Below are 24,984 nucleotides of genomic sequence, written 5' to 3'. Positions count from 1 at the left end.
CACCTCTTCCAGGCACCACGACACCAGCTGGAAGACAAAGGTTAGAGCCCAGAGTTCTGTGCTGAGTGCTGCTCGGTGCGTAACCCATCCGGTGAACGGCTGGGAAGCGGCATGTCAGGCACTTCAGCTCAGAGAAGACAAAGCCCAGGGCTGGGAGGAGGGGGAAGCCTGGACGCAATGTTCTAACCCGCTCCTCGTTCAGGAAGTTCACTGGGAAAAGCATCCCAAACAGCTTCTCCCTAAACTCCCAATCAATCAGAGAAAATCTGATCTCCCCCTCCACCAGGAAGCCCCCACCAACTACCTGCTCCTCTTCTGCCACATTGCGGCTTTCATCAGGTTTACCTGCTTCTCAGCCCAGAGGACAGCAGTATCAGTTCAGCTACATGAGAAACACATCACCAAAAACCACCCAGTATGGCAAACCACGCCTCCCTGCAAGACTGCAGTTTCACTTGTGCCATCCTGATCTGTCCCCTCTGCTCAGGAGAGTTTCAGCAGCCAGGAGATCACATGGACTTCACCCCCACATCCTGCTTCTCTAAAACAACTCAGTAATCGGCTCAAATCTTTGGGGAGGGGAGAGGGGGATCAAAGTGTTTGTGGAAATGCAGCCTGGCCACAAATAGCTTCTCAGCTGTGTCACACAGCTGTAAGTCTAAGCACTCTTCCAACACCCACAGACAGAAGCTGCACCAGGAAAGACAGTAACCGTGCCACAGCTTAATTTTCAGTAATATGCACACACTCAGGACTAGCGCTGGTCCGGCACTGCCCAGAAGGCAGGCAGACTTGCCCCTCTTGTCAGGTGAGCCGCAAGAGCAACACAAGTTCTGACCACAGGATCCAATTCCAGAGTTAAATCCCATCAGTCTCCTCCTAAACTTGGACAATTCTCCCTTGTGTTACTTCTCTACCACCGTTGCTGGAGGAAGGAAAGCGCAACGTTTTCCCCATTCAGGTAACCGAGTTACTCAGCGTCAGCTGCTCAGCAAGGGGCCCAAGCCGCCCATGCCCCTGCAGCATGCCTCTGCAGAGAAGCGTTTTCTGGGCAGGCATCACTACTTAGTCGCAACAGCCATTCATTTTTGCCTTCAAGAACAGCAGCGCCTTTGCCTGTGTGCCAGAATCCTTCTGGAGAATTCGGAGAGATTCCAACTCAATCTCTCGGTCGAGCTTAGGGAAAATGACGGCAGCATGAAACGACAGCACATGGCAAAGGCAGCCACTGGCACCACCACACCACAGCGCCACGCAAGAGCTCAGAGAGCACAGAGAGCGCAACACAAGGGGACAAAACGGAAGCCAGCAAGGTCAAGAATAAGTCACTTTTGGTACAATTGCAAAAAGATATCAAACAGGACTTGCCTCTTTTTTTGTCTTTTTCTAAGTTTTATAAATAAAGTCTGATAACTCTTTATAAAAACTAACCTCAGAGCCACAAACAGTTTGCGGGAGGTTCATGAGAAACTTTAAAATTATTTATTTATTAACTTTTAACTAGCAAAGTCTCCGAGAATATTTCGCCATTCATATGGTCAAATATTCTCGCCCTCTCAGATAAAAAAAGCTGACTATAAATACGCTCTCTCTTCTGTCTGATTTTAATTTTAAACTTAGATAATTTAATAACTCTTAAAACGATGTTTCTCTCTTTAAATAAAGGGCTATTTAACCACATAAACTGGTTGTGTAAACCATCACACTAGAGACACTTGATACCCTCAAAACACGGGAACAACTAGTGATTTTGGTCTTGTTCAGTGCAACACATTAGGCACAAAACCGGCCTGCAGTCAACACGGTACCTTCCCTCCTTCCCCTGGGGTGCTGGGCCCCCGCAAGGGCCCTGTCCCAGCTCCTTCCCCATCGCTGGGGCAGAGGCAGCAGGGCACGACAGCATCTTCCTTTCCACCACTGCTGGTTTACACGGCTAACGCAACGGACGTCTGAAGGAAACCCACTGTTAGGGCACAGAGGGACACCTAGAAAGGAATAAAAACCTATTACACAGAACACCCCAACTGCAACTACGGGTACCAAATGAGACAAAAGCAGCAGGTTCAGGCGCCTGGCAGTCAGGCACCGAGATGCACCACCTGGAAGAGTAATGAAATAAAGCCTTTGGAAGTGACCGAAAATTAGGGTTCCCGGCCCCCAGGAAGAAAGCCTCCCTCCGGACCTTCCCCAAGCCCTTCCGTCGCCCTGCCGTCGGCCACGCTGCACAGACTTTCTTTGGGTAGAAAACCAAGATCTCGCAGTCTGTCCCAAGGGCGCCCGAGGGCTACAGACCGCTGGGTGGGAGGCTCTGTCTGCACAGGACAAGGGACGCATCACCACTGCTCATACCAATCTGGACACAACAAAATAAAACTGGAGTGATCAGCAGGCCAGTCCTGGGCCAAGTAGAAGGAACCCGGACCCATGTGGGGAGGGTTTGTGCTTTGGGGATTCCAGGCTGGTTTTGTGCCTAATTGCCCTGCACAGACAAGCTCAGGCAACACTCGCTTCACTAAGACCGGGCGTCCGTTTTGGATTTCACTATTGTGATGACACTAGTAGTAGCAACCTTGCCAGGGACGAGGGGCCCCATACTGGAGGTGAGAGGCCCCCGCGCAGGGGTCACGGGGCTCCGGGCCACGGTTCTGGCGAAGTTCTGGAGAGCCTCGTATTTGGAGCGGAGAGCATCGAGTTCCATTTTCATGCTGGCGTTCTCGGAGGCCAGCTTCTCCACTTCCTGCTGCAGCTCTGCCTTCTGCTTCTCCAGTTCCTCCTTCTGGGTAACACGCTTGACTCTGCAGCTGGCCGCGTAGCCCCGGTTCTTCAGCGTGCGCCGACGCTGCTTCAGCTGGATGATCTCCTCCTTCGACAGGCCCCGTAGATGCTGGTTCAGCTCCCGCACAGACATGGTCACCAGCTCCTCATCTGTCAAGCTGGTCCCATTCTCGCCTGGCTCCCGCTTCACCTGGAATAGAAGGCAGCACACACTTGTCAAACCTGGAGCGGATGCCTGCACCCGCCTTCCGCACCCCCTTCCTCCATCTGCCGCTTTACCTTCAAGGCCTTGTTTCCTTTGTTGGGGGTCGTCATAACACGACAGCCTTGTCAATCAGGTTCTGGAAGGGAAGGAAGGTCAGGTTAGCCCCCCAGGATGCAGCAGAGCCTGCGACATTCCCGTGGCAGGGTCTAGCAGCAACGCCGCGGGCTGCTGCACATCCCGCTGCCCCCTCCCCGGACGACGCTCCACAAGCACCTGACTGAGCTGGACTCACAAGCAGCAGATTCTGTCCCTGAGCAGCAACTGCTGCCCTTCCACACCCCTACTCCCAGGGAGACTTTGTGGCAATGCTGGGTTTTTTTGCTTGGGGTGGTGGAAATTAAAAAAACTAGGAGGAGTCAGAATACACGGAAGCCACATTTTTAAAAATAGCCTGGCAGGCAGCAGGCTGGGTCCAGAGCACGGCTGCTCCAGGCCAGTCATGCTGACTCAGCACGCTGGCACTCGGCGCCTCTTGCTCCCAGCCTCATCCTTGTCACTCCCAAGCACAGCAAGGCAGCCAGTCGCTCCGACACAGCCCCTCCAACAGGTGCCCAAGCACGGCCCAGAAACTCCCCAGGACAAAAGCCCTGCCAGATTCTAGCTGCCCCCAAGGACCTGAAACAGTACGGTTCAAGAACACGCAACCCTGGGCAATGAGCGCAGAGGAAGCCTTTGCCTCCACAACATGCCTCGCCGGGCATCCTGCACGACGGGAGAACACCACTGCTGCACTCACACCTCTCCAAACTTTTTCTGCTTCCCAGGAAAGCCAGCCCATCCAGGCTCAAGGCAAAGTTCTGCACCCAACCTCTCCCAAGTAACAGAAGGACAACCTGATGCTGCAGTACAAGGAAGCGTTTGGGCACACTGGAATCCCATCACAAATTTGGGCCTCAGCAGCCTTCACCTCTCCCGGTCGCGCAAAGCTGACCCCAGCTGTAGGTCTTTTCTGTGAGAAAGTCCATGTCGGTCCCTGGCAATGTCAGGGCCCAGAGCCACCCTCTCCCTCCCTTATCTTCAGAGCCAAGGTATGCTCATAAGAAAACAAAGATTAAGGGTGGCCAAAACCGGAGAACAGACTCCTAAGACAGGACATCAGAACTGGTAAGAGCAATTCCCAGGCCTGTTGTCACAGTGATTTATACCTGAGCTCCTGTTTCTATCCCTACATACCTCCTTCCCTCAGGCTTTAGTTCAGAGTGCTGCTACGCTGCCCAATGAATTCATCCGCTCAGATACTGCTCAACAGACATAGCTGCACCTCCAACCGCCAGGAACGGCACACCTCCTTGAGCGTTCCTGTGCAAGTGCAGTCTACGAACACCTCTTTACCTTTTATCTCTTCAGTGCCAAACAGCCAACAACAATTCTGGTTGCTACTGCTTTGCTAAATGTAAGAGGCACTGATGTACAGTTATAGCCAAGAACCAGATGCACAAGTCAGCAAATACGAATTTATGCTCTTCTAGCAGCTGCGGCGCAGGCTCCCTGCAATGCATCTACCACCTATTAGAGGTGAACGGGGTCAGCATTCCCCAGGACACCGGCAGAGATGTTCCCAAAGCCTCCAGCCTGCCAGGAGGCAGGCTATTTATACCCAGAGGACAATGCTCCTTCCAATGAGATGTCCGCTACAACCCGACAGTGCTGGTGTAGAAAGGGTCACTTTGCTGTCCAAGGAAGGTAGCTGCAATGAAGCAGGCTAACACAGGGCAGACAGCACACAACTGACTGCTTCATAAAATCCGTTCTTCACTCTCTACCACACCGTTGCGTTCCTTTCCTCTGCTCCTACTTAGCAAACAACATGGCTGCTGGGAAAAGGGGAGAAGGGAATAGCTGGGGAGACCAATAATGTCACCCCTGCAGCACCTCTCTGCGCTGTCCTCTGGTGAGCGTAAGGAGCCAAGCGCAGGTATGGTCAGTGGGACTACAGAAATTTGTTTGCCTTGTGGCGCTAAAGAATTTCCAGCTGCCTGGCAAGCACTCAAGCTTCCTTCATTACAGCAGAGCTGAAATGAAACAAACAAGGCAACAAGCGTGCTGCATCAGGCAGGGTGCTGGGAAGAGAGCTCCCTGGGGCAGACTGGGGAATCGGCAGGGGTGCTCACACAGTCCGGACCCTGCAAAGGCAGCGACTCATTCCTGCCTTTGCACCACGACTTCTGCTAACACCAAGATGGGGGCAAGAGAGCTAGAAGTAGACAAGAGAAGAGGCTGGTCCCAGACCCTGACAAGAGCAATTTACTTTTTCGTGAACTTTTAAGAGTCAAGCAGCATTTTTACCCGGAGGAACCCAGCCTCCTCAGGCAGAAGCCTCCCACAGCCACCGTCAAAGCTGTAACAGGACTGTCCCCAAAAGCACCTGCTGATCCCACCTCTCCTCATCCCCCTTCCCAAGGGGATCAGAATGAGACGCAGCAACACACAAGTCAGTCAGCAGAACGGGAAGAACAACCCCAAGACCAGTTGTTGGCTATTTTCTGGGTCCCCTTTGAAGGATCAGAGACAGGGCTATTTGGCAGCTCGCAGAGAGGACACCCAGAGAACTGGCACCAAGACAGAGACCAAACTTGGCCTAACTCTCCAGATTGCTGATTGCTCAGCTTTTGATAGCTTCCTGAAGAAAGATCACACTGAAAAGTGCCAAACGCGATGACTGCAATGAAGAAAATGCAGCCTCAACACATTTCCCCAGAGCTCAAAAGGCCTGAACTCAGCACAAGCGCAGCCAATTCTCTCCTCAGCTCAAAGGCAGCACAAGGGAGCTGACAGCACCGCGCATGATTCAACGCGGGCCCCATTCTCCACATTCCTGATCGCAGAACCGTGCCACGAGCCCCGTGTAAACACGGTGACGTCACCCGTTCCAGCACAGGCTGGCCCTGAGACGGCGCCGGGAGGGAAGGAGGCCCATCGGTAGGGACAGGGAGGCAGAGGAAGGGGCTGTGCTCCACAACGGGTTCCGCAGCACCGGGCGGGCAGAGGAGCGTGGTTCACTGGCAGCAGTCGGGCACGCCGCACGAGAGCTCTCTCTCCCCGTGTGGATTTCATACTCTGTTTATTTGCTTTCTTGTGAATTAGCTCACAGAGCCCCCTCAGGAATCCAAAGAAATCGGATGACTTCCCCAATTGCATATGAAGTCAGGACAGTGCCTCTCCTGTGCCCACCCAACCCCCCCCCCGCCCTCCCGTTGGGAGTCCCTGGTGAGCTCACATCCAACCCAGGGCACTTTGACAGCAATTGTTCCCTCAAGGAATCTGCCCACCCAGATGGTTTTAACTCTGCTTACACAGATGAAGGAAACAGCTGGCTCTCAGAGACCCCTTCCAGCCTCCTGGTAGTGCCTTCCTTGAACCACGCAGCTCAAGCATCGCACATCCTGGGCAGCGAGAGCCGTCCCCAGCTCTGGATGGCCAGACCCCCCCGTGCACACACACAGACACTCTGTGTTGGTCGGGCGTTGCAGCCTGCTCCCCAGTCCCACCGGAGAGGTGTGCTTCCCACCGCAGAGGGAACCCACTCAGCTCCGAGGCCACTGCAGCGCTGAGCACCGAGCAGACCTCCAGCCCCGTTCCTTGCACCCACCAGGCACCGGCAGCTCCGGCGGGGGGCGGGTAGGGGGGACCGAGTCCACAGGCCCCTACGGAACAGGGGCCAGAACCTCGCAGCCGCGTCCCCTCGGCTGCCGGCTCTCTCCCAGCCGGTACCGGCCACGCCGAGCGAGCGGCGGGGCGAGGGCATCGGGGAAGCGCAGCTGTCCCGCCTGCGGCCAAGCCTCTGCGCCAGGAACGAGCGAGAGCCCTTCGGGGCTCCTCGCCCTCCCCGGACCTCCGCCTCCCCCGGTCAGGAGGGAGATCACCCGGCAAGAAGAAAGCCCGCGCCGAGGAGGCCGGTCGCTGAGGACCCCCCCCCCGCCCGGGGGCCACCCGCCCGGCGGGGCCGTCGCACCCGCCCGCGGCACCGCCTCCGCCCCTCGCGGGAGCGGGCACCCGCTGCGGGCCGGGCCGCGGCGGCGCCGGGCTCCGCGGGGGGGACGGACGACACGGCGCAGAGGGGACGGGCCTGGTCCGGGGGCAGCCGGTCGGTCCGCAGGACGAGCCGGGCCGGCGGGAGGGGCGGGACGCGCCCGTGGTGCCCGCCGGCGGCCCCGGGAGGCGGCGGCGGGGACAGGCCCCAGGCCGGCGGCCCCGCGCACCTGTTGCTCGGCCGCGGGGCGGGGGACCGGGCGGGGCGGGGGACAGGGGCGGGCGGCGCGACGGGCGGCGCCGGGGGGGGGCCGCGGCCCCGGAACCCCCGCCGTGAGTCAGCGGCGGCGGCCCCGCGCGGCACCCGCCGCCCCGCGGCGGCCCCAGCCGCCATCCCGGGCCCGCCGCGCCCGGCCTGGCCCGCCCCGCCCCGGCCCGCCCCCGGGGACCGGCCCGCCGCGCCCGCCGCCCCGCCCCGCCCGGTGCCAGGGCCGCGCCCGCCGCCCGGGCCGCGCCCGCCACCGCCCGCCGCCGCAGCCGGCGCTGGCGGCCCTCACCTCCTCACGGAGCCGCCGGGGCTGGGCCGGGCGGGGAGGCCGCGCTGGGAGGGACCGGGACGCCGCGAGCCGCCGCCGCCGCCGCCGCTCACGGACGCGTCACGTGATGTTTGGGTCACGTGGCTCCATTCATGAAGCGCCCGGCGCAACCGCCCCGGGCCTTAAGGGGGACGCGCGTTTCTGTCGGAGGCGGCTCCTTAAAGGGGAGGTGGCGGCGGCGGCCCGCACCGACCGACCGACCGGCCGCCCACCCGCAGGCGCGGGGCTCCGCCCGGCGTGCAAGGCCCGCCCGGGAGCCGCGGGGGACCCCTGGCCCCGGCCGGTGCCGCCTCCTCCCGCCGGCGCGGGGCAGTTCCCGGCCCGGGGCGAGCCCTGCCGCCGCCGCCGCGCCCGTTGCCCCGGTGGATCGGCAGCGAGGGGTCTTCCGGCACCTCTGGCCTCGGAACCGGCGGCCGGGGCAGCGGGGAGGGGGGGTGGCCGCCTCCCCCGGGCTCCCACGCGTGTTAGCGGTGCACAGCGAGGAACAGCCGCGCAGCAGGAGCAGGGGGTGCTGCTCCCCCCGGGGGTGCCCCCCTGTTCCACGCCCTTCGTTGTAACTTGGCCCCAGCGCAGAGGAGAGCCCGGCTGCCTGCCCCGGCGTGGACACCAGCACCGGCGTCCTCTCCCCCGGGGGGCCCCACGCTCCCTTTCAGCTGCTCCTCTTTGCTGCATCCACAGTTTCTTAGAGCTGCTGAAACTGCACGGAGGAGCAGCAAGGTCTCCACCGAAAATGCTGACTTAAAGAGGAGGGCTTCGCAGCAGCTCTCCTAGGCACTGGAGACAGTGCCGAAGCAAGCCCTGGCTGAAAAGCGTCAAGATTGGGACTGGCTCTTCTGCTGTGAAATGCTGCTCTCCCAGTTCGTGCCTGGCTTGCTCCACGCGTGTTTCCACCTCTTCTGCTCTAACTGTGGGTCCGTAACACAGGAATACCGGTGCCTACTGCATTTACTGCTGTGCTACAAGCAAAGCAGGGCTGACAAGATGAGTACAGCAGATAAGGACGAGGGGACAAGTGGAAGGTGCTGCAATGAAATTGGGCATACAGGAGTTCAGGCAACATCATGGAGAAAGCACGCTCCTAAGGAGGTAGTCTGGGCCCTGGGCATTCGGCAGCACCACCGCTGTTCTCTGCTGTGCATGCAGGGACCTGAACGGGAGTCCTGTAGAGCTCTTCTGTAGCCCTTGACAGGCTGGGTTTTCCACCTGCTGTGGTGGACAGCTCAGTTACAGGCCTACAAGCATCTAGGAAGTTCATCTATAGCTCTGCCTCTCTGGGGGTACGCTGGGGCAGTCAGTAAGTCTCCCTGCAGAGGGGCTCAATCTCAGCCATCCTACCTTTTATTCTGCATCACACTTTTATCAGCCAAGTTGCAACACTTTCTGCAACACTCCCTTTCATTTTGCATCAGCCAGTACTTAAGCCATCTGACTTCCAGCTTGGCCTGTCTGCGCAGGGTATTCACAGCCTGAGCAGGGAAACAGAGGAACATGCGGCACCCACTCGCCTCCCATGGAATCTTGTATGCAGTGGCAGAACCGCTAGAAAGCCTACAGGGTTGGGATACTCTGAGAAGGATTAACGCTCCAAGTCCCTCATGTCAGATTTGAGCCAGGCAGCTTTCCTCCTCCCATTCTCTTTAAATATCCAAAAACTGGTAGCACAGGGCACTAGGATAACTTCTGTTGTTGCTCAGGGACCATGGGTGACAAGGAGGAAGAGGCCGATATGCTTCCCAGTCCCACACCCAGACAAACCAGTCTCAAAGACAGGTTTGCAGCACACCTGAAGCACACTCACTGTGAGCAGCAAGGACCCAATGGCCACTGCCAGGGGGAAGAGATATACCTGGTCCAAACAGCTGGGATTAGCCAGAGCTCTCTGTCAGAGAAGCAGTTTATTATGTAAAGAGGGAAGAGGAGTAGCCATCTGTCATGCCTGTAGGGTCATGCCCTGCTACCAGCCAAAAGCCTAACACTAAAAACACTTAAACATTACTAGCACCTTTGGTAGGCTCTGCAACAATACAGAAATGCTCTTCCTGCATCAGCTGCATGTCCAAGATTCCTCAGGAGACAATAAGCCCATGTGAAATATCCATCTTTTACCAGCACTCCCCCAGTATACCCCAAGGTAGAGTACAGTATGACAATTATCCACCCAAATCCATTCCATCCCCTCCAGCCTGTTCCTCCCATTGAAGCCCCATAAAAGTGGTAGGGGCAGCTTGCATGCTTTGTGCAGTTTTCTGACTTGGGATAGGACTCAGGCTCTGGGAGAAAAGTAAAGAGGCAAGGAAGCCGTGCGGGGACATTGGCTATAAAGAAATCATAGAAAGCAGTAGATGCAATCTTCTCTTTGCTGCTGCTCTGGGGCTGGCTCCCAAGACTGTGCCTGAAGTACAGGTTAACTGTCCTTCTAGATGATGGGCTATAATCCACCTTCTCCCCGATCAGAGCGTTGGTCCCTTCTGCCCTTTGAGTCTACAACCCTCACTCATCCCTTTCCCCAGTGGGCCCAGGGAAGAGAGGTGCTGCGTTGCCCTCAACACAGCACAGTGCCTGCTCACGCCTGGCCTGGCACTCGGGGCTGTGCCAGGCGGCAGGAGGGGTCGAGCAGGGCCACCCTCTGCTTGCTGCTACAACCCTGGCCAGATTCCTTCCCTCACAAATACTGGAGTTTCAGGGGCAGAAGGGACCACTACTCCTGGACCCATACTTTGCTGCTGTTTCTTGCTCATAAATTTGAGTCAGACTTGGGTAATTCTCCAGACCAGAAAAGCAAGGGCCTTCCACCTCTGCAAAAACATAGTCATCTGGATGCGCTTCACCAAGCAAGTAAGTGTTGTTGGACAGGCATCAGGCATTCTCAAGTCCTCCCTGAACCTCTTTTGTGTCAAGCAAGGACTGACTTTCCTCCTAGGTGTCATGCAGGACAAACTAGGTGAGATGGGACAAGATCTGAGCTGCAAGCCAGAGTAGATGACTTCAGTGTTTCCCTTTAGTCTTGTATTCTAAAGAACTAGGAATGCAACTGCATGAAGCAGCCCTGAACTTTTTCTAGGTGTTCTCCCCTTCTAGCCATTAGCCTTGCAACACCTTCAGAGAAACAGAAAGAAAAAAGAAACAGCCTAGAAAACACCAGAGAGATAGAACTGTGCCAACACAAGGTGACACTGAGGGCTGCTGCGCTGGATTTCACCAGCCCAGGGCCTCTGCTGGGAGAAGTGCTGTCTGGAAGGGACAACCAGTCCACCACAACACAGCTGGATTGCACAAACCAAAGCAGAGCAGCCACTGTCAACAGGCATCAACACTGAAGTCCAAGAAAGAGGTACAGCCTGATGCAAGGAAAGGTGCTGAGGAAGAGCCCTGCTGCCATGCAGTAGCTCAGCAGCTGGGTACAAAACCCTGCTTGAGTCTAAGGGAATGGTACAGAAGGCAGCTTTCTCTGGAGGAGGTTGTCCTTGACTTCAGCTCTGCTCCCGGCTGCCCCAAAGCAAGGAGAGCATCGGGGAGCACAGTGACGCTGACACATATCCATGGGTGTGTGGGAGCAGATTCTACCCATGGAGAGCATGAAAAAGTGTCAGAGACAGACGGAAAAGGGAGCACTCACTACCCCTCCACCTGCCCAACCACCCAAGCAAGGCTAGCAACAAAGGAGGGACAGTGAGAGCAGTTCACGGTTCCTCAAACCAGACAGAGCAGAGAGAAGGGGTGGCCAGCAAAGAGAGAAACGGAGTGTGGTCCAGAGGTTCACACCATCTGTCTCTGAAAGTCAAGGCAGATGGGGCAGAGGCACTTTGGTCCCTTCTGAGAGGTGCTTTAGGGCCCAGCCTCTAATGTAGTGCGCAGCACTGCATTTGTGTGGCAGCACCTGCTCTAGCTAGTAAAGACAGCGACAAGACACAAGCTGTGACAGCAGATGCAAGATGGGGCAAGAGGGGTCTGGGCCTGGTTCAAACCTTTGAAACCAAAAGGCATTCTGAAACCTCTTAAAAAAATCCTATTAGAAACCATTTCTGCATGGGACACCACAAACACTGTTTGAATCCTAGAAGCATCCAAGGCTTCTGGACAGAAAATGCCCTTGATGAAGGTCCGATGATGGCATCACACTTGCCCAACAGAGAACAGCAATGCCAGGGACAGTTTGCACCAACCCCACTACAGGTTATAAGACCCTCTTCTACAGTGTTGCAGTGCCCCACAGCTGCTGCAAGCCAAGAGCCAGGTATGGGGGACACCAACATTCAGAGCAAGCGTTCTTCCTTGGACAAAAAAGCAAGGGCATGGAGGAGACTGAAGTTCAGCACAGCCAGACTACAGCAGCCTGGTCAGTTGTTCTTGCTGCTGGGGCTCTTATTGGTGAACAGACTGACTTTGCTGGCAGATGCCACGGACAGAGAAGGAGACTCCAGCTTCACCTTATCCAACAAAGTCTTCTTTATGGCTGCTGGGGAGATCTTCTCTTGGTCTGCCAAATGCTGCAGCTCCCTACAATGGGGTGGTGGGAGAGAAAGACATAGCAAAAGGAAGAGACAGGGAGTGTGGGGGGCAAGTTTTGCCGGCTTTTTAGGACTTCATAGCTGCCCACCTTGTCCGGATGCAGGAAGCCTCCACAGCATTGATTAGGAGTGAGCGAAAGCCACCGCTCTCCAGGAAGTGCAGGGCATGGATGGTGGCTCCCCCGGGCGAGCAGACGTTGTCCTTCAGCTGCCCAGGATGCTGCTCAGATTCTAACAGCATTTTGGCAGCACCCTGTAGCGAGGAAGAGAAAACAGCTGCCAGAGCTCTGACTGAGGAACCGACTGTCAAATACTCCTGTTCTCCACTGCGCAGAGCAGCACCAAACACTCACAGTGGGCAAAACTGGGTTCCTGCCCGAAAGCCATTAGCAGGCTGCCAAAACACTTTTCAGAGCTGAAAAAGCCTGCAGAGGAGCATGGTGCCCCAGGCCCCAGCTCCCACACCACCATCAGCGCCAGCAGGTTGCTGCGGACACTTCCTACGTCCCGTCACCGGGAACCTGTGTGCAGTCAAACCAAATAAGTTTTTTAAAGTAGATTCAGTAAGAGGACTGAGATTATTTCAAACCGTGATGTGCAGAATAGTCTGCATAGAGCAGGCACAGACTCAAACGTGTCCTGGAGGAGGAAATACTGACCAGCAAAGCCTGTGCTCCAAGTCGAACAGCCAGCCTGCGGGGAAGTCCCATTTTCACTCCCCCATCCGCCAGAGCATCCAGAGCAGTGAACGCCTGAGACCAGACAGAGGAAGAAGGTGACTGAACGTCTCTACTCCAGACTGATGCCTCCCCCTTTACTGCATGGGTGCTATGCCGGGCTTCCCTCCCACTAGTTCCAAAGCAGGAGTGGGGGGAACGGGAGAAATTCAGCTGCTGGGTCATACTAATTACAGGCCCACGTTTTGCAACATGAACACGCAGACACTGCCTGATGGCTATGGACTTCAGACTCATCCGACTGGTAATGGACTTTTGTTGTTGACCCAAACTGGTTATAAACTGGATACCTGGATTACATGTCCCATCGCAAATGTGAGTGATGAGAAAAACAAGAATTGACAAACTGAAGCTGCACAGGCTTTCACTGCATGCGAAGCCTACTGCTCTCCCCAAGACTGTCACAAGTTGAGGAAGTAGCACGTACATACGCAGGGCCACTGCCACTGAGCCCCGTTACAGCATCTATCAGGTCCTCTTCCACCTCGGTGCAGAAGCCTACACTGGCCATCAGTTGTTCCACGAGCTTCCCATCCTCCACATCTGCATGAGTCCCAGTGGCATAGACTGTAGCACCTTCCCGGACAATCACAGGGGTGTTGGTCATGCACCTGATCACTTTTGGTGTGGGGCAGAAGGTAGAGAGTTTCTTAGGGCCGAAAATTATTGGAGACAGAAACAAAGAAAGAAAGAAGGAAGAGACACAAATGAGCTTTAGTGCATATTTGGCATACCAAACAGGCTGTCTAGGAAGGGACTCCCCAGGGGCAAGAACAACACAAGCAGAGGGAAAAGAGAAACTCCTGTACTCCAAACTCCCTGCTCTGAGCCAAAGCAGGCAAAACTTAAATGTGAAGTCTTTCATAGTACCAGCACATGGGAAGCTGCGCAGAGCTGCTGTGGGGAACAACACCCCGAACACCTCATTCCCACATCAGCTCGCGAGTCTCCAAAACAGCTCGTGCAGACACTTAGCGCTAAGTCTGCAGAAATTCAGGGGAGATGACCCACCTCTGTTGAGAGAAAAAAGACCTGACAGCACCTCGTGTAATAGAAGAGCTGGCATAAAGACTCTTACAGCTTTTTCCGATGAGGATGGGCAAAGGTGACCCAAAGCAACCGGTCGGCCACAGCAGTGATTTAGCCCTGGGCAGCAAAAGTGTCGCCCGTCCCCTGCATCAACTCCGGGGGGCTGGAGGAGCGGGACCGCCTCAAGGCCAGCTCCGGCACGGTCCTGCCCTGCGGCAGACGCCTCCCGGTACCGGCCGTCCGCTACGGCCCCAGCGGACCCCTATCCCCCGCCGCCCCTCCTCACCTTCTCGATGGAGCTGATGGTGACGCCGGCCGCGCAGGAGACCACGATGTGGCGGGCCTCGATGTCGGGGCCCACTTCCTCCAGGATGAAGGGGATGATGGGGGGCTTCACGGCCAGGAAGAGGACATCGCTGCTCTTCACCGTGTCCTTGTTGCTCACCGTGAAGTTCACGCCTATTTTCTGCAGCGGTTGGGGAGAAACCGGGGCCGCCGTCAGCCCGGGGCGGCCCGCCGCGGGGAGCGCCGCCGCCCGCCCTCACTCACCCGCAGCCCGCTCACGGTGGGCAGGTCGGTGTCCGGGGAGCTCGCCGTGATCTTGTGCGCGGCCAGGACCCCTGCGAACAGCACCGCGCGTCAGCCCCGGCGGCTCGGCGCCGCCATCCCCGCGCCGCCCCCCGACCCCGCGCCGCGCCCCGCGCCCACCTGCCGCCGTGAAGCCCCTGGCCAGGGCGAAGGCGAGCTGCCCGGCCCCGATGAACCCCACGCTCATGGCGCGGCGCAGCGGGGAGCGGCCGGTCCTGCACGGCCCCGCCAGAGCCCACCGGCGGCCGCACCGCCGTCCACGTGGCCGCGCGCCGCGCCGGGAGGCGGAGCCGCGGGGCGGCGGGGCGGGGCTTCGGCGCGCGGCAAATCGGCGGGCGGCAGGGTGGTGCCGCGCCGGCCCTCCGCCACTCAGGGACGAGGGGCGGTGCCACCCTCGCCAGCTATTGGGGCAACCGGCGCACGGTGTTGCATCATTCGCCGCCTACGGCGTCCGCGCGGGGTCAGCCGCCGCCCCGCCCCGCCAGGGGGCGCTGCGCTCCCGCCGCAGCGGCGGGGCCGGCGGCGCGCGCCCTTCTGGAAGCTTCGGGCGCCGCCGCGTGCCCTGCGGGGCCGCCCGCCGCCGTGCTGAGGGGCTCCGGGCCGCCGAGCGGGAGGGGCCCGCCGGACCGCGGCCGCCCTCGGTCAGCGCCTCCGCCACCGGCTCTCCCCTCCGGCCTGGTGCCGGCCGTGCCCGCAGGCCCGGGCGGCAGCGGGGCAGGCGGGCTCCGGCCCTTGCCAGCCACTGTCCCGGCCGCGTCCCTGTCCCCCGCGGGGCCAGGTCTTCGTTGGGCACGGGAGGCGGCTCGCCATCCGCGCGTGTCCCTGCCTCCGCTCCACGCTTTGTGGCGTCCCTCCTGCCCTTCATCCCGGCTCCTCTTCCTCCTCGTCCGGCTGCTGCGGGGGGGTGCGCACCGGTGAGCGGGTTCTGCCTCCCCAGGGAAGGGACCCCGAAGCCCTTCGCTTCTCCTGCCCCTGCGGGTCCTCGTCTGGCTGGCGAAGGGCTCGGGCAGCCATTGACCCCGGAACAGCGGCTGCCTCGCCGTCCCGGCATTGCCAGCACACGGCCTGGGCTGGGGGATTCTCTGTGCCTCGCCCAGGACGGCAGCTCTCTGACCCAGCAGCCAGACGAGGGATGGCGGCGCAGCTGCTGGGCGCCCGTGGCGAGCGTGGCGGCTGCCGCACGGGAAGGCGTGGGTGTTCTCTGGCTGCAGGTGTGTTCGGCCCCAGCCGTGGCAGGAGCATGAACGCGTGCTTTGTTGGGACGGCCCGTGGTGTGGCTTTGCTCGAGGGTCCGTAGTAATGGACTGTGGAGAGACTGAGATGTTTTGAAATACATCGCCATAAAAACCAGGCACCAGGCAGTGCTGTTTTTTCCTAAATGTAATCTTGCCACACTTGCTTGCTTTTTTTTCTCTCCTTCGGCTTTTTTCCTCCTCCTTCATTGACAGAAATAAATCTCGGTCTATCTCCTGCGGATTAATGTTCCTAAACATCATCTTTTGGGGCTACAGAATCCCAGTCTCCAGAAAGAGGAGGGAATAAGAAGGAGCCAAACCAAAAAACCCAACCCATTAAAGATTCAGATTTTTTATATATGTATATATATATATGCATATATTTCAGGTTGGAATCCTTTAGGAGCTGTCTCTATTGGCTGCAAGCACAAATCCATAATTCTAAATGACTGCGTGTACATTCTGACGTTAGTTTACCAAAGAAGTTGAGAATGATTGGTGTCTTAGGAAGTTTGTTTTATGGCAAGTTACTTGATCATGATTTATTAATTAAGGGGAAAGATGAGCTCTGGAAATAAAGGGTTTTTTAATTAACTGAATCATGACAGGGTAGGTTGTTAAAATCGTATTAAGCAGATATCAGATGTTCTCTGTCCTAGATTGGGTAATCTCATAGTTTCCAATGGTTAGTGAGTGTTTAACCACTGAAGCATGAGGTTTTGATTTTTTTTTTTTCTCCTAAAAGAGTGGATTGTTGTCCACACAATCTTTTTTTGCCATTTTGACCATGCTAACATTTTTTGCTCAGTCTTTGGCTGGCAGATGAGAAAGCTAAATCTGAACACACTGTTCTTGGCAATGAATTGTCTTTCCACTCCTCCAGTCAGTGGTATCATGATTTCCATGTTAAATTCTATTTCCTCCTCATTGTGAAGGCACTAGATTTTACCCCCATTGTTTCCCAGTTACCTATTTCTCTTGGGCCTTTATGTCCCTGGCACTGTGTAAGTTGCATCAACTTGTGCAATTAGCAGATTTTATCATATCCCTGCTAGTTGCTCCTACCTGGTGCAAAATCTTCACAGCAAAAAGGAAGCAAATGCCCAGCTGAAGAAAGTGTTAACCAGCTGAGGAGCTTTCCAGCAGACATCACTACACGAAAGACTTGCAGTGCTGTCTCTGGGGACAAGCAGCCCCTGCCTGCGGGGCACCTGCCGCTGACATCCCACTCCCTGGCCTCCACCAGCCCCCTCAGAGCCACGCCGGGGTCTGCAGGAAGGTGCTTTTGCACAGCAATATTCCTCGGTTTTACAGGTTTTAGTTTTATAACAGAAGCCATGATGGTTCACAGTCACCTATTTGATTTTTAGTGCTCTGTAATAACAAAAAAGTAATTTTCAAGTGTGACAGCTTAATTTGTCCAGGTTGATGGGTTTATAAAGAATACATCATAAATGCTTAAGGTTCCTTTTGTGTGCAGTGGCTCTCTGTACACTGCCTCCTCCAATACCAACGGATTTCTTTTTCCAAGTTAGCATTTTGTATTTGTACAAGCCCTTAAGTTGTTTGAGTGGCAAGAAATAAAGTGCTCTAATATCCCATTTTGTATCTATAGTAGATAGTCTTGAGTCTATGCCCTAGAACAAGCTGGCCAGCCTCTTGTTGGCCCATTATCTTCCAGACTTCCTGCCCTTAATGGGGACTTGTGGAAGACGAAAACCCCTTGGAAGGCTGTTCAGTACATTCCCTTTATGCCGGATACTGATTCTTGACCTGTTTCACGGGCTGGTAATTCCCACTGCTAAAGGCAGGTTCTGACTTGGTAGCAGAATTCTCCAACGCAATCTGTACCAACAATTTTTTCCTTTGCTTTTTCAAACCCCATACAAAGCACTGATGAAAAGTAAGTTTCCTTCCTTTTTCCTCTAGCAGAGTGACTCTGCTACAAAGAATGTCAGTCAGAGGTCTCAGCCGTCTTGGGTATACACTTTTTTGGGGCTGCGTTCAGGCTTCATACATCAAAATAAATTGAGCTGCGCTTTCTGGCAGAAAGCAGAAGGGCTATGTCTGGTGAAATAAAAGCTGTGTGGAGACCAAGATGAAACTATACAGATCTCTGGAGATGTAGTATGTAAGTCTGACATTCAGCTTTATTTTAATTTGGTTAAAAAATAAATCTTGCTCTTGACAGTCAGCTACTTTAGATTTTAGTCAAACCTATCTAGTCTGCATGCTTTCTGCACAAGTACTCAGACTGCTTTGGTTTCTCACTGGATCAGAAATGAAGGACATTTGTTCCTATTAAGCTTGAAATCTGAGCTATGCAGTGTGGGACTTCAAAGTGGGTGTTTTTTCAGGGGTGGGTCAGAGAAATGCAGCTCGTTGGTGACACAAAGAGCTCGGGAATCCTAGTGCCTGATCTGGTCTGAGGCAGTGCTCCCAATTTGTTACCGTTGTATTTAAGTTTTGGCATGTCCCATCCATGTTCCCCCACCCACCCCCCACCAGGTTTGGTCTTTTATGCAGCGCCGTGAGATCAATTAATCTCTGCATCCCCTTCCTCCCTCCCCCCAGAATTTATCTTTAAGCTTCCAGAAAAAAAATTCTTGACATGAGTGTAAAACAGTGGCATATGAACTGAGACAAAGCATGTGCCAAGGTACCTTCTGGTCCTGCTTGAGCGAGGATGTCAAGTTACATGGTTATTTTGCAGTTCGGCTCTGTTCTGCACCCTGTTTCTTGGCAGTAGAGCCCCGATTTTGAAAATTTTCATTTCTATAATGACTCAGTGTTTGCTAAATAGGAATGTCCCATGCTTCCCCCCCCCAAGTTGCATGCTTGAGGATATTCTTTTTCTGTGCTACACAGCAAAGGAGAGGAGAGGCGAGGCGAGGCGAGGCGAGGACTGGTAGTTTTCAAAATACTATTACAGCTATGATGTTGTTCTCAGAAACATCCTGACTGGAATTTCCCACACTTGCATTTCATGTCTCACCACACAGCCCAAACTAACCCAAACTCTGAGGGATTGTTTTTCATCTCCAGAACTGGTGTTCCTTGATGTAGCTTTTAACTTTCCCACTTCCTGGGTAGTCACTTGATTAAGGTTAGGCGTTGGTAACAGTTTCAAAATCCTTGGTGTCTTTCCTAATATTTGGCTCAGTAATCCAGTAGCCTGCAGACCCGCTGTTGCAGCAGCAAGCGTTTCTGCCGCCTGGAGATGAAAGGCCATTTTGCGAACTTTTGAGCTGCATCGTTTCTTCGCTCTGGCACCAGGCAGCTGAAGCAGATGTTGAATGATGGAGGAGGTGGGCTTTTCCGAGCGTCAGCTGCAGCCCACCCACTGCAGGTCGTTAATTTGCTGGTCCAGTCAGTCTTGACCCTGAAGTTTGGTTGATGGTTCTTGTGCACCTGCCTGATCAGCACCTCCCTTCCCCGCATCCCGTCTCCTGCCACATCCCCGACTGCTGTTGCTTACGCCGCTGGGATGGCTTCGCAGCAGCAGACCCGCATTTCAGAGGTGCGAGACAAAGCGGATGCGCTGGGAGTATGCCAGATCCACAACGTAGAGCAGCAGGTTCACGTAGGTGAAGATGGCGATGACCAGCTGGCTGTCCCAGGGGCACTTGCCCTTGGCGCAGAGGCCGGGTCGCCGCGGGGAGCCGTACTTGCTGTCGAAGCAGAACACTGGCCAGATGACCGCTGCGCTCATGTACAGCAGCACAGCCCCGAAAGTGTAGACGACCACAGAGCGCTCGAAGGGGAACCACAGCAAGGCAGTCTTACCTGTGACGCTGAAGGCCACTACCACCACTGTCACCACAAAGCAAAAGCTGTAGACAGCCACGCACCACTGCGTCGCCACGTATTTGCTATATTGGCTGTCGTTCACCAGCGCCCCAAAGATGATGCAGGCCACGAAGGCCTGTACGATCTTCAGGAGCCCAGAGACGGTGGCCATGTAGCTGGTGACTTGTCCCGGCTTTGCCCTGGTTAGGAACACCTCGACGGCATACACGACAAACAGGAGGCCAGCGAAGACGCTGGCTGCGATGCGAAAGTCTCTCACCTCACAGCCGATGGGGTAACAGCCGAGCTGGACAAAGTAGAGCGGGTAGATCACTGCGGCCGTGACGGACATGAGCGTGGCGAGCATGGCAAAAGCAGCTGTGAAGTTTCCCCAGGAAATGGTCAGGCAGCTGTGCAGATGCGTGAATTCGCAGGTGATGATGAAGACGGTGATGGCGAAACAGAAGGTCCAGACAAACATGCAGAAAGTGCCGTAGGCCGCGCTGAATCCCCCCTGGTGGGCTACCAGGCTGAACGTGGTGCATCCAAACGTCATCTGCAGCAAACGAGCTATTCCCACAGGGGATGTCACAGCAGCCGTGTTCAGATACGGCCCTCCCGTGCTTTCCATCATCTTTCCAGTCCAGCAAACAATGCACTTAAAGCCCCCCCAAACGTCCTTTCAGGCTTCTGCTCCTTTGTCCTGAGTCACACCTGGTACTGGATCGGTAGAGCGGCAGCTCGAATCCCTGACTTGTCTCTACCAGTATCGGTAGGTGCTGCGTGTGACGCTGAGTGTGCGTTTCTGGCAGCCTCTCATCAGCGCAGACTTGCCGGCTGCAGGGAGGTTACTAGCTGGCTCTGCCCACTGGCTGCAATCTCAGGGTGCTGCGATCAGTTCGCTCCGCTTTCTCAGGTCTGAAACCTGCCCCGTGTTCTGTCCTTTCACCGTCTCCTTCCCCACATGATGGCGGAAAGGATCACTTTCTCCCTGGAGGTTGACATTTATTCCATTTTAGCTCTGCAGCTGTAGCTCTCTGCTGCGCTGTTTGCAGGAACCTAGGAGTATAAATAGGGGCTATATTAATAGTTCTGGAATGAGTCCTGCCCCCCCCCAACTGCCATGAGTGGGTGTTATTTAACACTGAAAGTGCAAGCTCTGTCAGAGGCTCTTGATTATCCTTCTGCTATTCCTCTAGAAACGTTCGGGTCACTGGAACGAACGCTCTTGTTCTCCCAGCAGCCGCCCCACACCGTGGGGGCTGTCTGTGGAAGGGGGCTGCGATCCAGCCACGCTGCAGAAAAAGGAACTGAGTCCTGCAGACCAGACCCAAGGCCCCCTGAGCGGGGACAGAAGTCCGGAGGCATCACTAGTCCTATAAAAGGATTTAGGCCAGAGGCTATGATAAAAGCTGACTCACTTTGCTCCATTTGATCTGGAGCAGTAATATATGTACCTGCTGTGAAAGGCCCTGCTGTGCTTTGAGCATTAGTGAGAGCATGCGGCTGTGAGGATTTTGAGCACCCGTCCTCACTATCTCCGTAAACTCTTCCCTGTCTCTGTTTCACTTATATGGGAACCAGTTATTCTTGTATCTCTGAATGCCAAAACCAAATACAATTGTAAAAAAACCAAAAATTGCTTTGATATTCTTAACTCTGTTTTGGAACACAGATTTCAATATATAGTGTCAAACCCTCCCTCCTGTTGGATCAAAGCTTTCCCAGGTAGCCATTTTTGGTATACATTTCCCCAGACTTGGTCTCTACCCAAAAGTTTCTTAATTCTAACTCTAAAAGCCCCAAAGAAAATTTCTGAGGTAGTTTCAGAATAGGAAAAATGAAAACCACAACATAGTAGAAAAATTCCTCATTTGCCTCATGGCACCATTGCTGACGACTCACCTGCAGACCAGCTCTCACTGTGCTGGTCCCAGTGTGGAAGCAGGATCATCCCAGGAGCTCTGCACAGGTGCCAGGAGTCAGCATGACTGAGGGCCAGCCCAGCCCAGAGCCTTAAAACATTCTGAATGGTTCAAGGTAGTCATCAGCTGTGCTGATAAAGCCTGTAACTTCCTAACTGGGAATGATAATCGACCCTTATGCTTGGTAACAATAATAATTGCTTAATATAATTGTTTCATATTCGTATGTTAACGTAATGATGTGACACCCACCAATGAATCGCCACACGCAGTGCTAGATACTATAAAGAAGAGCTGACAAAAGAAAGTGTCTGCTCCAATTTATGATCTTAGCATGCAGTTCTGGGGCAGCCTGGGTTTGGTTTGTCCAGGTGAAGGATGCTGCTCCCCTTTCTCCCATGAGCCTTCCTTGTGCTGTGCCTGGGGACTCGGACGGGCTGGTTTGGGGAGCTCAGACAGCTGAAAGCTCCCAGACCCCCTGGAAGAATGCCCTTTCTCAGCAGTTTGCTGCCTGCAAGGTCTGCTGGCACCAAGGCTGCTGGCAGGCAGGACCACCACCTGGGATGTGCGACTGCAGCCGCTCATGCTGCTGGGAAGCACGCCTTTACGCGAGTATCTGCTTGGATAAAATGGGCTTTGGAGGTGATGCAGCATGTCCAGTTTCTGGCTGCTTGTTCCCACCCCTCCACCCTCCTCCCTTGCTCTTACGCATCTTGCCTACACAACTGCTCTGCGAGCTGGATCAGGATACTAATGTCAGATTTAAAAAAGAACAGCAGAAAACTTGCACCTGACAGGGATTATTTTTAACCTGGAGTCATCACTGGTCTGATTTACACTGCAGATGTGTGTGCTTGTATCCACACAGCAGTGGCATTGACAGACAGAGCAGCCAGGGCCAGGGGTTTGGACAGGATCTATTTAAGCTAGTATTGCTCCTTCAAGTCACTTGTGATCCAGCTGTGGATTAAGACAAGAGACAAATAGAGACAGACATAGGTTACAGCAGGATTGCTTATGGTGAAAAGCAGTGGCTACAGCACTCCAGCAGCTCGCAGCATTTTGTAGGCCAGGAATAACTTTATGGAATGATTCACATGAGAATAGTACAAATTTTGTGAATGTTAAGATAAAATGTGCCTACCTTCAGCTTTGTCACCGTCTTGTAACCTCAGTGTCTCTTTCATGAAAATCCCTCCCATTTTCCTTAAAAAGACCTCTGGTGCTGAATGTAGAAAACCTGCATTCATTTGGGGTGGAAGTTGCACCATTAGCATCACAACAACCAGGAAATGCAGCAAGAGAGCCAAGGAGCTCCAGGTGAACATGCTCTCACCCCGAGGTCTTGCCCTTCCTGACTCTCTGTGATGTTAATCCTTCACCTCTAGCAGAAGTTTTCCAGACTTGACTGGCAGTGTGTTACTGTCTGTAGTGTGGCGTGTCCTGTAAAACAGAGGGGCTGCGTTAAAAGGCAAAGTTATTGCTGCTGTTGGACTCTCACTCATCCTGTCCGGGCACACAGCTTTGCTGTCCCTGTGCAGTCTCAGCACTCCATCAGTGATGCTCTATTGCACCTGAACACAGCTGAGATCACACTCGCCATTTTTCTTCTTAAGCCCTAGCAGGAGCCCCTCTAGATCGGCCCCTGCCCCCCCCCCCCCCCCAACACTCCGCATTGTAGCATTTGGCTACAACTGTACCACACTGGCTACGTGGGGTCAGTGAGGAAAAGTTTATTCAATACTTATTATATGACAGTCAAGCAGCTGTACTGAACTCCAGTCGCAGAAGAGCTATTTTACAGTTTATAGCCCACTGTGTTATTGCTTACACTGTAACTTGCTGTATCACCTCCCATCTGACCAGGGGACCCAGCACACTCAGGAGCAGAGGGCAAAGGGATGCTCCATGTCAAGGGATGCTCCATGTCAAGGCACGCTTGAGGACAACTGCTTGAAAGGCCCTGGTGCCACAGGCTGGTCATCACAATCCCCCCCAGCTGCCCTGCACGCTGTGACCCATCAGTGATGCCTGGGCTCAGAGCAGGGCTGGTCCTGCTGCTGGGCTTCCACTTCTCGTGAGAAATGGTGCCACTCCGCAGAGGCCTCAGCACCGGGAGGCAGTGCTGGCAGAGCGCAATGGTCCCCAAAATGAACGGCTGGCAGGAGCAGTGCACCAGATGGACCACTGCCTTCTGCAGGGGTGTTGGGTTTGAATGTGCAGGTCTCTGGCTTCTGTGGATCCCCAGGGCCTCTGGGTGCTGCCAGCAGTCTCATTTCCCAGCATCATACAGATGCACTGCCAAAGCAATTAAATTTTCTTTTCACTTTAAAAACGTGTAAGCAGATCTCATATAGAAGGTCATGAATTAGAAACCCACCACTTCTTGCACCCCATCACCTCAGCTTGTTGCACTGCTCCTTTGAGACCCTGTTCTGCTAAACAGGGAAGAGTCTGCCTGCACAGTTTAAGGTTTGCTCTGAAAGGAGATCCAGAGCCACAGACATTTGCTGGTGAATGGCATGGCAGCTTTGCAATCAAAATAAATGTTGAGAAGCCCACGTGCCCACACATCAGACCAGTGGCTCCTAAACGGTAAGTCACAGCATCTTACAAAGAAGTGAGACGCTGATTCGCACAGAAGAGACTGTGGCTACTAAACTGTCCAGATTTTTAGCCTGGGTTCCACGCAAGACTGCCAGGAGGACAGAGTAGCAAGGGCTAGCGTGGAGGACAAAAGCTTGATCAGCTGCTCCATGGCTGCAGCAGAGGCTATGAAATGGAGGAAGCAGCAGCAGCAATCCTGTCCCACTGCTGCTACCACCTTCTTGCAGTGTTTTCACAGTAATGACGCTGCCTCCACGTTGCTTGTCCAAGGAATGGGGTACCTTGCCCCCAGAGCAGCCCTTCTGTGTCTTTCCTCTCTACAGCACAGCACGTCCTCCTTGCAGCTGCCCCCAGTCCAGAACAGAGCTCCAGCTGGTAGGACTGGCAGAACGTAATTGTCCAAGGTCTTCACTGTATCGCGTCTGGGTTTGGTGCACATTACTTGATCAGATCTGCGGTCCTTCTCTGTGAGGGCTGAAGAGTGGGTTATCTGGGTAGGAGTTAGTTTCTCTCAGGCCCTGTGTATTAGCAGCGATTCCTGTAGCGAATAGAGGCCCAGGGTCTACCCTCCAGCTCATGACTGAAACTGCTTACGTGCCCGATGCCCACATCTGGACCCATAGTCATACAGTGCAAATCCATACATTCTGCTATCAGCTTTTGACTTCTTGGTTGCATTTTAATTCTGGCTCAATCATGTGATGTTTTTGGTGACAATTTTTCCCTCTTGGAGGGAAAGCATCTCATCTAGTCACAAGATCTGAGAGCACAAACATGTGGTACTGAATTCTTCCAGTCTTGCCCTTTTTGCCACTGGCTTCCACACAGCAGATGTCACTGGGGATGAACTTAGAAGCGCCAGCCTTACAAAGGCTTGGGAAAATTATATTTATTGCACAAGTACAAGAAGTAGAGAGCTGGAAATTACTTCCTGGGTTACAGATTCTGGTTTCCAGCTATG

At 54.6% G+C, this 24,984-nt stretch overlaps 3 protein-coding genes across 6 annotated transcripts; all 3 read right to left on the bottom strand.

Moving 5' to 3' along the window:
* Nucleotides 1-1,459: 1,459 nt before the first annotated feature.
* Nucleotides 1,460-7,677, bottom strand: MAFG (MAF bZIP transcription factor G). Of its 2 annotated transcripts, none has more exons than XM_052806990.1 (4): nucleotides 7,567-7,677; nucleotides 3,055-3,116; nucleotides 2,570-2,965; nucleotides 1,460-1,985 (listed from the first exon to the last, which is right to left on the bottom strand). In XM_052806990.1, exons 2-4 carry the CDS (start codon nucleotides 3,088-3,090, stop codon nucleotides 1,926-1,928), a joined length of 492 nt encoding a protein of 163 aa, XP_052662950.1. In that variant the 5' UTR covers nucleotides 3,091-3,116; nucleotides 7,567-7,677; the 3' UTR covers nucleotides 1,460-1,925. The 2 variants fall into 2 exon arrangements, with proteins under 2 accessions (XP_052662950.1, XP_052662951.1); XM_052806991.1 differs by lacking the exon at nucleotides 7,567-7,677 and adding an exon at nucleotides 6,334-6,630.
* Nucleotides 7,678-9,470: 1,793 nt separating this feature from the next.
* Nucleotides 9,471-14,747, bottom strand: PYCR1 (pyrroline-5-carboxylate reductase 1). 3 transcript variants are annotated; one of them, XM_052808330.1, is made up of 7 exons: nucleotides 14,588-14,744; nucleotides 14,429-14,499; nucleotides 14,166-14,345; nucleotides 13,278-13,499; nucleotides 12,773-12,865; nucleotides 12,203-12,366; nucleotides 9,471-12,102 (listed from the first exon to the last, which is right to left on the bottom strand). In XM_052808330.1, exons 1-7 carry the CDS (start codon nucleotides 14,652-14,654, stop codon nucleotides 11,943-11,945), a joined length of 957 nt encoding a protein of 318 aa, XP_052664290.1. In that variant the 5' UTR covers nucleotides 14,655-14,744; the 3' UTR covers nucleotides 9,471-11,942. The 3 variants fall into 3 exon arrangements, with proteins under 3 accessions (XP_052664290.1, XP_052664293.1, XP_052664292.1); XM_052808333.1 differs by lacking the exon at nucleotides 13,278-13,499 and having other exon boundaries at nucleotides 14,588-14,747; XM_052808332.1 differs by lacking the exon at nucleotides 14,429-14,499 and having other exon boundaries at nucleotides 13,278-13,468; nucleotides 14,588-14,747.
* Nucleotides 14,748-17,113: 2,366 nt separating this feature from the next.
* Nucleotides 17,114-20,536, bottom strand: MYADML2 (myeloid associated differentiation marker like 2). Its single transcript, XM_052808945.1, has one exon. It carries the CDS (start codon nucleotides 20,123-20,125, stop codon nucleotides 19,217-19,219), a length of 909 nt encoding a protein of 302 aa, XP_052664905.1. The 5' UTR covers nucleotides 20,126-20,536; the 3' UTR covers nucleotides 17,114-19,216.
* Between the last annotated feature and the right edge of the window lie 4,448 nt (nucleotides 20,537-24,984).

The sequence above is a fragment of the Harpia harpyja genome, chromosome 14, assembly GCF_026419915.1.
Source record: "Harpia harpyja isolate bHarHar1 chromosome 14, bHarHar1 primary haplotype, whole genome shotgun sequence".
Classification (NCBI taxonomy): domain Eukaryota; kingdom Metazoa; phylum Chordata; class Aves; order Accipitriformes; family Accipitridae; genus Harpia; species Harpia harpyja.
Note: the sequence above shows the minus strand (reverse complement) of the source record. Positions and strands in the feature narration are given on the sequence as shown.

Bases quoted from the DNA above. Each gene is read 5' to 3' on its own strand.
- MAFG (XM_052806990.1), bottom strand. From the start codon at position 3,090: ATGACGACCCCCAACAAAGGAAACAAGGCCTTGAAG. The intron at 2,966-3,054 runs GTAAAGCGGCAG...CTTCTATTCCAG, and splicing joins AAGGAAACAAGGCCTTGAAG to GTGAAGCGGGAGCCAGGCGA. The intron at 1,986-2,569 runs GTTGCTACTACT...ATTCCTTTCTAG, and splicing joins GGCCCCTCGTCCCTGGCAAG to GTGTCCCTCTGTGCCCTAAC.
- MYADML2 (XM_052808945.1), bottom strand. From the start codon at position 20,125: ATGATGGAAAGCACGGGAGGGCCGTATCTGAACACGGCTGCTGTGACA.
- PYCR1 (XM_052808330.1), bottom strand. From the start codon at position 14,654: ATGAGCGTGGGGTTCATCGGGGCCGGGCAGCTCGCCTTCGCCCTGGCC. The intron at 13,500-14,165 runs GTGAGGAGGGGC...TTCGGCCCTAAG, and splicing joins CCATCAGCTCCATCGAGAAG to AAACTCTCTACCTTCTGCCC. The intron at 12,367-12,772 runs GTCAGTATTTCC...TCCTCGCTACAG, and splicing joins TTGGAGCACAGGCTTTGCTG to GGTGCTGCCAAAATGCTGTT.